General features: G+C 51.2%; 1 protein-coding gene across 1 annotated transcript in view; it reads left to right on the top strand.

The window, feature by feature from the left end:
• Positions 1 to 4,220: 4,220 nt before the first annotated feature.
• AP2A2 (adaptor related protein complex 2 subunit alpha 2) overlaps positions 4,221 to 12,363 on the top strand; it is a 90,753-nt gene continuing 82,610 nt past the window's right edge. Inside the window, 1 exon segment of the mRNA XM_087422399.1 lies at positions 4,221 to 4,397. Coding sequence (XP_087278525.1) covers positions 4,331 to 4,397 — 67 coding nt within the window. The 5' untranslated portion in view covers positions 4,221 to 4,330.

The following is a 12,363-nucleotide window of genomic DNA, read 5'->3' as shown; positions in this document are numbered from 1 at the left end:
CTAATCTTAAAATTGGCATATATTCCATCAGCTCACCCTGGCTGGGCTCTTAGAGGAAGGAGCTGTGGTGGGTGGATGTTGGCCTGGGATGGAAGCCCTTGCCACAAAACACCCAAAACCACGAGGTCTGTTCAGTGATGGACAGCGGGCTGGCTGCTGGCATGGCTGGTCTAGCCTTTAAGGTCAAGGGGTGTATTTTTCAACAGGTAACTTAGGGAGACTGGAGGTCATGTGTCCCTGCTCTAGGGGTGAACAGGATACCTGATCTGGCAGCATGGCGGGGGAGGGCAGCAGAATTTTCATAGCCATCTCCTCCACCCTTCCCCAGGTATCACCCTCTACATTCCTCCTTGTTAAGCCCCTTTGAGCCCTGGTGGGTGGATGCAAAGTGGTCTTGATGACAAGCCACAGGATAGGATAGGAGGGCATCCTGACATGCCCCAGGCCCCTAGAGGCCCAGAAACTTCAATGACCAGCACCCTTGGGCATGGGAATAGGTATTAATTAGGATTTAGGTGTGGCAGTGTGCAACAGAGCCCCTAGCCACAACCAACCCCACAGTGGAGGGCGTGGTGCTCATCCTCACAGTTCCAGACAGAGCTCTAACTACCAAAACCCTGTTCCAAGGAGGTAGGATGGAAAAGGGGCTGGACTCAAAATCAGGTCCCCAGATGCGCTCACGTCACCATCTGTTATGGCATGAACTGTGTCATGTAAAAGTTCACATGTGGAAGTCCTCACCCCAGCACCTCAGAATGGGACCTACTTTGGGTCATTGCAGGTGTAATTAATCAAGATGAGGTCATACTGGGGTAGGGTGGGCCCCTAATCCAAAATGACTGGTGTCTTGGTAAAAAGGGGAAACTTGGACAGAGAGAGAGAGATGTGCACAGAGGGAAGACGGTGTGAAGGGACACAGGGAGAAGATGGCCATCTACACTCCAAGGAGCGAGGCCTCAGAACGAACCATCCCTGCCCACACCTTGATCACAGACTTCCAGCCTCCAGGACTGGGAGAGAATAAATCTCTGAATTCCTTTCTCTGCATTATATCCAGGAATTTCTGCCATCTCAACCCTGTTTTAACATGTGCCACCCTGAGTCCAGCTTCCAGGCAGTTGGCTGCCCGAGCTGGTTCAGCTGACCCAGATTGCTGGGTGCCCCATGGGACAGATCTGTTGTCCCAGGCCTGCTCTCTCGGAAGCCATCCTATGTAAATGCTGCAGAGCTCTGCCGACATAAACTCAACTTCCTGCAGTTCTCATGGCAGCTAAGCCTTCCCCATCTGTGTGTGATTTTGTGTTGGGACCTGACCCTTCCAGGTCTCAAGGGATGGGGCCAGGCCAGTGGTCTTTAAAGGGAACTGACTTTTCTCTTACAAAGCAACTCCTTCAAGGGATGTCATTACAGGGTCTTCAAGTATGGGGACAACTTTGTCCAATGGGGAAAAGGGGCTGTGGAGGCTGGCCAGGGGGCTCTTGCCTCTTGGAGCAGAGTTGGGGTCCCCCAGTCTGTCCCACGTACACCATCCCAGTTCTCCTGGCCCCACGCATGCCCCACCAGCACTCTAGCTTTCCCGTAAGACATTTGAGGAGGCCATAGATTCAACTTCTGTGGCTATTTCGCAACAATCCAAATTCTACTGTGTGTGGCCGTGGGCTCAGTTTTGTGGCTGTCAGAGATGAGATCTGCAGTCAGGCAGCTTCCTGCCACCCTGAGATGAGCAGTTAGGACTTTGAGCTCATCACTCTCCTTCTTCAGTGGTCCTGCTTCATTCGAAAATGAACCCGCCACAGGGGGCTGGCCCCTGGCTTAGCAGTTAATTGCGCGCGCTCTGCTGCTGGCGGCCCAGGTTCGGATCTGGACATGCACCGACGCACCGCTTGTCCGGCCATGTTGAGGCGGCCTCCCACATACAGCAACTAGAGGGATGTGCAACTATGACGTACAACTATCTTCTGGGGCTTTGGGGAGAAAAGGGGAAAAAAAAGGAGGAGGATTGGCAATAGATGTTAGCTCAGGGCCGATCTTCCTCAGCAAAAAGAGGAGGATTGGCATGGATGTTAGCTCAGGGCTGATCTTCCTCACACACGCAAAAAAGAAAATGAACCCACCACAGATTCTTGAATTCCTCATGCTCTGCACACCATCCACGGCAGGGGACGTGCTCAGTCTCCGGAGCCTGGCCTTCCCCAAGCATGTCATTCCTGGTGACCACAGGTAGCCATGGAGCACCAAAGACTGTCACATCCCTGTCCCTGAACACACATGGGTGCTCAGAGCCTCTAGCCACGCTTAGACCAGGCCGCCAACCCCCATTTTCTGGAAGAGTCATTGTCTGCGACCCACTCCAGAGATTATGGGAAGGAAACTGGGTCACTTGTAAAACTGACAGGAGGCCTGAGCAGGCTCAGGTCTGGGTAGGAGTGGAGACACAGCCACCTAACGCTTCAGGATGCCCCAGACACCGTGGCCTCGTGCGCTGTAGGCTCTGGGCTCCCCAGCCTTCGTTTTCTCCTTCGTGATTCAAGTGTTAGGCTTTAGTGTGTGGGGCTCTCACCTCCCAATGCTCACGGATGGAGAAAAGAGAATCTTGGCTCCACCCCTGCCCTTGGGAACAGTGCTGTGACCACGAGTGGCTAAAACGTGACAGATGTCTAGTTCAGGCAACTTAAGAAATGAAACTGTTTCCAAGCACTGCACACTGCTGGAGGCAGCCTGTCCCTCACTGAGGAGTGGCCGTGGTCAGGGAGGGCCGCGTTGACAGAGGCCCGAAGCCTGATGGTAATAAGCGACCTGAAGGGCTTGCATGTCTGGGAAGGTTAAGGCACCGATGGGAGGCGAGGGGTCTTTTGCATGGTGGCCTGTGTGTCTCATCAGGCTTTGGGGACCTGCCCACCACCCCTACACTTGTGGGAATCCCAGGAGGCTTGGGAGGCCCAGGCAGCACTGAGAGGAGGTGGGATGCCCACTTAGCTCCAAGCTCTTCCTCCGAGACACCCTCCATCTCAGGCTGAGCTGGGCCCTGTCCGTCCACAGGTGGGCCCTGCAGCCTCCAGGCATTGCCCTGTCGTGTGAGTGGCTGTTGGGGGTGGGTCGGGGTCTCCTTGTCTGAATCCCCTGGGCTGGCTGTGGGAGGGCTACTTCCTGGCATGGGGATTCCGGCCCTGGGGGTCTCCCCTCCTCCAGGATGCCTTCTGCTGGCCCAGCTCTTTGGAAGGTCTTGGAAAGTGGCGAAATTGCTGCCTTATAAGGATTTGGGTCTCCACGGGTTGTGGTTTCCGCCAGGGGTCCCGGAGGCCCAGAACCTGGGTGAGGTGTCTGGGTGGGGTGCCTGGTCTGTGGGAGGGGCCCACCCAGGCCTGACCTCTCACTGGGAACTGAGGAAGTGAGCCAGGGTGGGACAGCCGTCTTGCTCGTGGGTCTGGGCCAGCTCTAGGTACAGGGCCTGGATAACCCCGATGAGGAGGGAGCTTCCTCTTCAAAGCCATCTGGCTTCACATAGTTCAGCTCGGCAGGGCCGCCTGCTCTGCAAACAGAATCCCTAGGGGTCTGCCCCAGGCCAAGGCCCCTGCAGTGCTCTGCGGGGTGGGCGCACAGGGGCCGTCCTCTGCCTCCACCTTGCTGGGAGAGGCGGTGGTGGCAACAGTGTTAAAGGCCCTGGTTGGGCACTGAGGGATCAGATTCTAGTCTGGGCCCTACGGTCATCTGATGCCAGGGGTGGAGGTGGGCAGTGTTTTCTCTTCAGGCTTTAGCCTCCCCCTTTGTAAAGAAGGGGCTGGCTCTGGACAGCCCAGGTGATGTGCACAGGCCCTCAGAGCTCTGGACACAGACCGGCCCCCAACACCCGCAGCAAGCTGCCCTAGGACCCTGGCTAGGCAGGGCCGTGGGGTCCCTGGCTGGGCAGGGCCGTGGGGGCCCCTGGGCTGGGCAGGATCGTTGGGGCCCCCAGCTGGGCAGGCCGCCAGGGACCGCGGGACGCGAACCCGTGGATCCCAGCGCTGCCCCGCCCAGGCATCGGCCTGCAAGGGGCGCCCCCGCGCAGTCCTTCACGCGCCCGCCCTCGACGTGCTCGCCCCCGCGCCGCGGCCGCGCGCGCGCTTCCTCTCGCCCCGCCCGCCCCGGCCGCCGTCTCTCGCCGCGCGCGCGAGCGTGCGCGCGCGCGTGTCTGCGAGCGTACGTGCGTGCGCGCGCGCGCGGCGGCGGCCCCGAAGCGGTGCTGGGGGCCTGAGGCGGCTCCGGCTGAGGCGGCTCCTCGGGCGGCGGCGGCTGTTCCGCGCTCGTCCTCCTCCTCCCGGGCCCGCCAGCGCGGGCGCTCCCCGGGGCCAAGATGCCGGCCGTGTCGAAGGGGGACGGGATGCGGGGCCTGGCGGTCTTCATCTCGGACATCCGCAACTGTGAGTGGCCGCGGCGCGGGGCCGGCCTGCGGGGGCGGGGGCCGGGGTGCGGGCGGGGGTCCCGGGTGCATGCGGGGGTCCGGGGCGCGGGGCGCGGACCTGGCGGGCCGGGCGGGGTGCGGGCCGGGGCCGGGGGTGCGGGGCGGGGGTCCCGGGGTGCGGCGAGGCCCGGCGGCGGCGGCGGCGGCGGGGGCGGGGTGGGGGGGCGGCGGCGCGGCCGAGGGGCTCCGCGGAGACGCCCCTCCCCGCATGATGTCATCCCGGGCCGTCTCCGTCTTTCTGGTAATGGAGCATTTAACCCAGCCTTTCCCGGGTTTTTCTTTGGGGTGGGAGCAGCGGAACGGGGTCCTGCAGGGTCGCGGCCCGGGGCCCGGTTCTGCGGCGCGTTGCGCCGCGAATGCAGTGACTCATTCATTCCCCGAGGGGCCGGGCGCGGGCGGTGGGGCGCGGGGCGGCCTCGTGGGCAGCGGTGCCCGCCGCGTCCCGTCGGGGAGGCCTTCTCAGCGGCACGCGTGTCCCCTCAGGGTGGAAGAATGCTTGCCAGAAGGTGGATCGGGCCCCGGGGCACGGTTGGCCCACCAGGAAATGTGGCTTTGGTGTGCAGACACTCCTGTTGGTTTTCAGAAATGTCCTCTTTATTTAATTAGAAAAATGAACACCGAGCCCGTTTCCTGTCTGGTGTGTTTTATTCTTTCCCTGTTACCCCCCAGATCGGTGGCTCTGATGTTTGTCTCCCGCCTTAGGTTTGATGTCTATTTAGAAGAATGTTTGTAGCCTCGCCTACTGGTGAATGCTGTTTGCTGAGCCTTCCCCTGAACCCCTCACCTCCCTGGACTGGGGTGGAGAACCCGGACCGTGGAAGTTGAGACCCTCTGGCCCTTCCCTTACTCTGCAAGAAATCAGTGTAGGAACACACCCTCAGATCAGGGCTTTTACAAGTGGGGCAGTATTCTCCTTTTTCTCTTCCTTTACTATGGAATGTAATTTTCGAGACGATAGTTTTTATACTCATAGTGCATCTTGCAGAGCTAAGTGTGTGCGTGCTACTGCTTAGCAGCCTTCAATTATCTATGACGTCTGTCCTTCCATTTTGGAGGAAAACTGCATTGGGCAAGGCATTGAGATTGAAACCCATTTTCTCAGACAGCCGGTTACCCATGTATTAGACGTGTGTTCTGTGCTGGGTCTGTGTTTCACTGGAAGGGGCCTGCCGCATAGTGAGGACTCGCAGACACTTGTTGACTGACTGTGGAGATGGGACATTCTCCACCCCCGCGCTGACATTTGGGTCTGATCTTTCTTTGTTGTGTGAAGCTGTCCTGTGGTTAGCAGCATCCCTGGTCCCTACCTGCTGGATGCCTCAGTTGTGACAACCAGAAAGGTTTCCAGACGTTGCCCTGTGGGGCAGAATTGCTCCCAGTTGAGAGCCATTGGTGTAGATCAGTGAACAAGACAATCTCTCCCCTGAAGGAACGTATGTAAGAAGAAGCAGTGCGTGATCCTTCTTGGCCAGGTTTCTGTTTGTTACAGCCCCTTCCTGAGAAACACCTTTGCAGCCTCGATGTCTGGCTCCCCCTCACCTGTAGCTCTGCAGAGCAGTGTCGTCAGCTTGTGGTGCTCTGCCCCACTGCACTGTAAGCTCTGCAAGGTGGGGACCACGTCTGTCTTGCTCGTCACGTCACTCCGCCCCTGCTCACACAGCGTCTGGCACGAGACACATGCTGAGTGAATGAATAGATGGGTGAGCCAGAGAAGACTTCACCTAGGAGGTGATTCTTAGGCCAATTTTATGTCAAGGGCACTGCAGGCAGAGGGCTAAGGTGTGTGAGGAACAGCAGAGAATTAACATTCTAAGCAAGTGTGGGCCGGTGGCTAGAGATGGGTTTGGAAAGTGAACCCCAGCCAGAGCTGGTCTGAGCTTGACCCCTGTGTGGCAGGGAGAGGTGTCCTTGCTTCCCCTTTCACTGCCCGTCCCTGATCGTGTGCTTAGTGTTTTCTTATTGTGAGGATGATCGATGGAGCCAGGCTCTGGAGACAGAACACTGAGCTGGCAGCAGGGGGTTGCACTCCGGCAGCCTCTCACTGGCTCCATGACTGGAACCCGCCGGCCACTGAGCCTCAGTTTCCTCAACTGACAGAGAGGGGTGGATTTTGAGCTGAGGTATCACTATAGTCTGTTTCAGCTCTAAATTGCAGCTCCCTTTTTACCTTTCTAAGCTAGTTTCTTAAGTTTCCCCCTTTAAGACCTTCTAAGAGCATGCTCTGCATTTATTTGCACTTCAAGTTAGTAATCCGTTCCCAGCTTACTGGCTGGGAATGTTACTCCTCTTAGAACAGGCAGCAATGAACATGCTCCAGGATTTGAAAAGGTGCCTGTGCCATGCCTTTCTGCTTAAGCCTGTAGCTTTTGTGGCTCAGGTAGTGAACTAATTCAGTGCCTTGTAGAATTAACTTGATCCTTTCTGATTAACTTCAGCCCAGGGGTCACTGAATTCGGCTAATGTGAGTTCAGCGTGTGGGAGTTAGTAAACTGTTTCTCTCTCTCTCTTTTTTAATTGGTATTAGAAAAAATTCTAATCCTTTTATTTAGTCCCAGTTTTAAAATAATTCTTTATTTTGAAATAAATATAGGTTCATAGGAAGTTGCAAAGAAAGGGACAGGAAGGTCCCAGCAGCCTTCACCCCGCCTCCTCTAAGGTGGACGTCTCACATAACAGTCCAGTTTCAACACCAGGAAGCTGACATTGGTACAGTCCACTGGGCATATTCATATTTCACCAGTTTTACATGCACTGACGAGTGTGTGTAGGTCTTTGTACTTTTATCACGTGTAGCTTTGTGTAACCCCCACCTCAATCAAGATAACAGCACAGCCCACTTGTGCTACCCTGTATAGCCAAACCTACTTCCCCCAACCACTAATCTGTTCTCCATCTGTTCTCTATCTACATAACATCTCAAGGATGTTGTGTGAATGGAGTTGTATACAGTAGTTCCTCCTTTTCTGCGGGGGGCATACATTCCAAGACCCCTGGTGGATGTCTGCAACTACGGATAGTAGCGAACCCTGTATATACTGTGTTTTTTCCTATACATACATAACTGTGATAAAGTTTAATTTATAAATGAGGCACAGTAAGAGATTAACAACAGTAAATAATATTAGAACAATTATAACAACATACTGTGATGAAAGTTACTGTAGATTTTAGCAACCTCGGCATATGATTTTATTTCTTATTAAGTAGAGAACTTTCACCTTTTCACTTAAAGGAAGCATTTTACGGCTTCTGTTTGGCATATCTGAATTGCCAGCATCCCTACTCTTGCACTTTGGGGCCATTATTAAGTAAACTAAGGGTTACTTGAATACAAGCATACCACGATACCACAACAGCCTGATGACTGGGACTAATGGGCGGGTAGTGTATACAGCATGGATTTGCTAGACAAGGGGATGATTCAGAGGGTGTGCAATTTAAAACTTGTGAATTGTTTATTTCTGGAATTTTCCATTTAATACTTGAGGACCACGGTTGACCGCAGGTAACTGAAACATGGAAAGGTGAGACCGCGGATAAGGGGGAACTACTGTAGTATGTGACCTGTTGAGATTGGCCTTTCTCACTCAGCACAGTCACCTTGACATCCATCCAGTCTATTGCATTGATTGACATTATATTCAGGCAGTCGATTCAAAGAAAACGAAAGAACTGCTGAAATTGGGAAAATAATAGTTATTTGCTATTTATTCAGTTATTTTGGAACTTTTGTTTGCTTTTACGCATGTGATTATCAGTGAAGGAGAGTCATATATATCTTAATTAACATGTCTTTATGCCAACACTAGAATATTGTAGAGAACAGAAAACTGCTGAAAATATTGTCAGACTCAGAATTGACTGCAAAATAATCAGGACTACTATGAAAGGGGAGAAGAGATAGGTGGTTATTCTTGTGAGACCAGTCACGTGGCCAGTGGGCAGGAAATTGCCATTTATTCCTCCATGCACATGGTGGTGGGCATTGGGGCTATGCAGATGAGTCAAGACACTTCCATGGTGCTTGGAGGCATTTTATTTAATCACTCCTGGCACTCACTCAAATGAGGGGAACAAGTGGAGAGATGTAATTAGCCATTTGGCAAAAATCGAATTTCCCATGTTCTTGGAGAAAGCATGCAATTTTTCTGCAGGCGCATTGATAAACTCCTAGAATAATTATCACTGCTCTGCTCATTGTGGTTCTCACAAAACTTGGTCCGTTCTGTTAACTTGGTTGAAATTGGGCACCCCTTTGAATTATATTTTAGCATGACTAAACTTTAAAAAATTTTATTTGTTCATAAAATTCCACTTGTAATGAGTCATAAATTGGACAAGGAGAAACTGAACATAAAAATTTAAATTCAGCTTAAACTTCAGTATAAAAATTAAGTGTAAAGTTGGTACTACTTGATTTTCCTGTATGGTAATAAAGATCAGAATCAGAGTTTGTCAGTCTATTTTTTAACTTTTAAGGTTCTTAAAAAAATTTAAGGTTCATTTTAGCCTTGACTGTACATTTTTAAAATGCTGACTTTTTGAAAAAGAATGCTCTTCTTGCATATTTTCTTTTGCACTCTTACACATAATTTATATTCCTTAGAACCTGATTTAGGAAGTATGTGATGGAGGGTGTGGGAGGGACGAACCACCAAGCCGGAGGAGGAAGGAAGTTTGGTCCAGGTTGAGTTTTTCTGCCAAGGTTGGGTTGCTGCTTCTAGGAAATATCTATGTATTCTTCCCTGTGTTTTCCTTCTGGCTCCTCTGAAGGGGGGATCACTCTGTTTCTTATATGACAAGTTGAAATGTCCTGGTGATAAGTGTATTCTCATGCCAGATACTTAGCATTACTTCTCTTTCCTCTTAAAAAATGACTTTCACTCTGTTGTTTTTGACAACAGTGTGTGTCAGGATTTTGTAGTCACAGAGTTATTGGAAAGGCTGTCTTTGTGGGATTAAATGGCATTTCCTTGGCTTTTAAAAAATCAAATAGAATCAGCCCAGAGGGGAAGATTTGAGTGTGACAAGGGAAGGGATAATTTTGCACTAATACGAATAGAGAGTGTGACTCTCTGGTGTGTGCTCCTGAGCGGGAGGGGCTCTGAGTTCCTCAGAATTTCACCTGTTCATTTTGCAGGTTTTTTGGCATGAAGCTGCCCTCCCTTAGCTCAAATTTCAAAACTTATAAGGCTCCAAAAACTAGAAGTATTTTTGGTAAGTCTGGTAAACTCGTTTGGCAGAAACGCTGGCCCTGCACTGCCATGAGGCTCTGTAGCGTCTCCCTCCCCGTGTGGGTGTTGAAGAGTGTGTGCTTCCAGGATGCTGATGTGGGGGTCTATGGCCACGCACTGTGCTTCCTCCTAGTCTGAGCAGTTTTGAATTCTGGCACAAATTGGGCCTCAGGTTTTGGATAAGGGATGGTATCTGGGCCTGTTATGTGAAATGCTGTATGGGGTTCAGAGAAATGGCACACGTGGTCCCTGTCTCCCTAAGGAGCTTGCAGACAAATGAGAGATGAGTTCTCCCGGTGCATTCATCTTTATTGGGCACCTCCTGTATTCAGGACTCCTGAATATAAATAAGGGGAATAGGAGGATATCATGAATCCTTGCCCTAATGGGGTTCTCCGATTTGGAGGTGGGGAGGTCCTAGAGGGAGGGCAGAGGGAACCATAGAGGCACACAAGGTGCTTGGACATCCACAAAACGTAGTTCCGTGTCAGACTTTGGAATGCTTCAGGTTGCCGTGGGCTTGTTGGGCGCTCTTTTTCCTTTAAAGTGTGTCTGGTCCACCCTCCGCCCTCCCCGCCCCCATCCACTGTGTTGAAATGAATGTAGGATACATAGGAATGGCACTGCTCCTGACCTGCTGCCTCACTTCGGTCAGCACAGACTCTGGCCTGGCTGAAGCCGCACCGAACTTTGAGATTGAAACACAAGTTTGAGAGTTAGTTGATGGCTTCTGTCAGTTTGCGTGCAATATGGAATAAGCTAAGTATCTTTGCCCCCAGCTTAAAAAAATATGAATTGAATGATACTCATAAGAAAACAGAAATGAACAGTTTTCACTAGGTCACGTGATTTCTAAGGTTTAGAAACTATATTTACTGAATCTGGCATTTGCCTTCTTCAAAATCTTCCTGACTTTGGTCTGAAAGTTGACATGGTTGAAATGTCACATATGTGCTGTTTTATTATGAGAAGAATTTCAGGGTGATAGGTTCAAATGGGCGTTCCCATGTAGAGGTGGGAGCTGAGGCTGTGTGATAAGATTAGCTCTTGTGCTCTGTGGTAGAGAGAGGGCTGTAAGGCTTTGGCCAAAATGCACAGAATAAATAGCATGCAAGGAGGAAGCAGCCCTGTTTTAAAATAGTGCCCTGGAGACAGAGTTGGGAAGAGGACCAACAAGAGTGCGGGGATGGTGAGATGCACGGTGCCAGAAAGGGAGAGGCGAGCCCCAGCCTTGTCCAAAGTGCTGCCACTGCCCATAGATACAATTTAAACTTATAGCCACACTCTGGTCCCGGCCTGCCTTCAGACATCACTACCTGCCAACTCTTCATGCCTTTTCCTTCAACACTGTGGGCAGAGAGGAGTCGGCCGGGGCCCACAATCACCTGATGATGCGAGTGTGGGAAGCAGGGTGGTAGAGGCTTCTGTGGGAGTCGGGGAGCCACCAGATGGAAAGGTGGGAGGTGCACAGGGTGCAGGGGTGGGGCCAGTGGTCTGGCCCTTGGACTTTGCAGTCTGTGCTGCAGCATTAAGAAGGGCAGTGATGTGCCCACATCTGCCCTGTGCCCCAGAAGGAGAGGAAAGTCTTGTGATGAGGCTGAGACCCTCTTCCTTCACTAAGTTCTGGCCCCGTGGAGCTCCTGTAGCCTCCTGGTACCTCAGGAAACGGAATGTTGAGGGGCTGACTCGACTGGATGTGTTCATTTAGGGAAAAAAACTTGTGGCCAATGGTTTGGGTCAGATCCTGATTCTGTTCCCTTTTCTTTCTCACATTGCAAATTGTGGCCCTGTAGAGCCTGGAGTCTTCGTTTTTGCCTGAAATTTAAATCCAGTGTGAGTTGTGGTAGTTTTGCATTCATCCTTCTCCTTATATTCAGGATGTTCCCACCTACCTCAGGATTTGGGATCTGTCTACAGGATTGCTTAAAAGTATGGAGACCAGAATCCAAGTAGGGTTGCCTGGTTTTTGTTTTGCATTGTAAGGTGTTTTTCTTACCTTTAAAATCCCTTCTGATGGCAACACAAGGGTGTAATGAAGATTACTTATTTAGTGTACCTAAAGCACTTGGAGCTCCTTAGGGCGGGCAGTGCTGGGTTGGATTTATGTTTTGCTTTTTCTGTGGCCAGCCTTCCTTCATGTGATGTGGTTGAGAGAGCAGTTATCGTGTGTCTATTATAGTTTAAAAAGCATTGAAAAAAGACACTAAATTGGTGTTGAATAGTCTTTTAAAACAGCCAATAGAAAAAAAATATAGCAAGAAAATGAGTATTTTGGAACACTTTTGGATTGCATTTATTGCTATTGAAAGATACAGTTCTGTAGCTTTTTTTTGTTATATACAGTACAATCAGAACAGAACCTTATTTTGAACCTCCTTGTGCCTATAAGAACTAGAGTCTTCCGTGATCGAGCTCATGATGAATGATGCCGGGGGATGCTTTGGAAACGTGCCTCCATCCACAGTAGTGTTCCTTCTTCACAAACTCAGTTACTTCTTCTAATTAGCTTGCAGCTTCTGTTCAGTTAATTCTTTGTCTCAAATTTTTGTTGCCTTATTATGTAACTACAATTTGAGTTGTCTTTGCACACAGTACCACATCCAGCTTTCCCAAGCGCTGAGAATGTGGAGGAAGTGGAGGGTGGGAGGGTGATTGTCAGAGGGTCTGTTGGTGCCAGCTTGTTCAGTTTCC

Source organism: Ceratotherium simum, chromosome 34 (assembly GCF_057802395.1).
Source record: "Ceratotherium simum simum isolate JZ-2026a chromosome 34, ASM5780239v1, whole genome shotgun sequence".
Lineage (NCBI taxonomy): Eukaryota > Metazoa > Chordata > Mammalia > Perissodactyla > Rhinocerotidae > Ceratotherium > Ceratotherium simum.
This window is presented reverse-complemented; position numbering and strand designations above follow the sequence as displayed.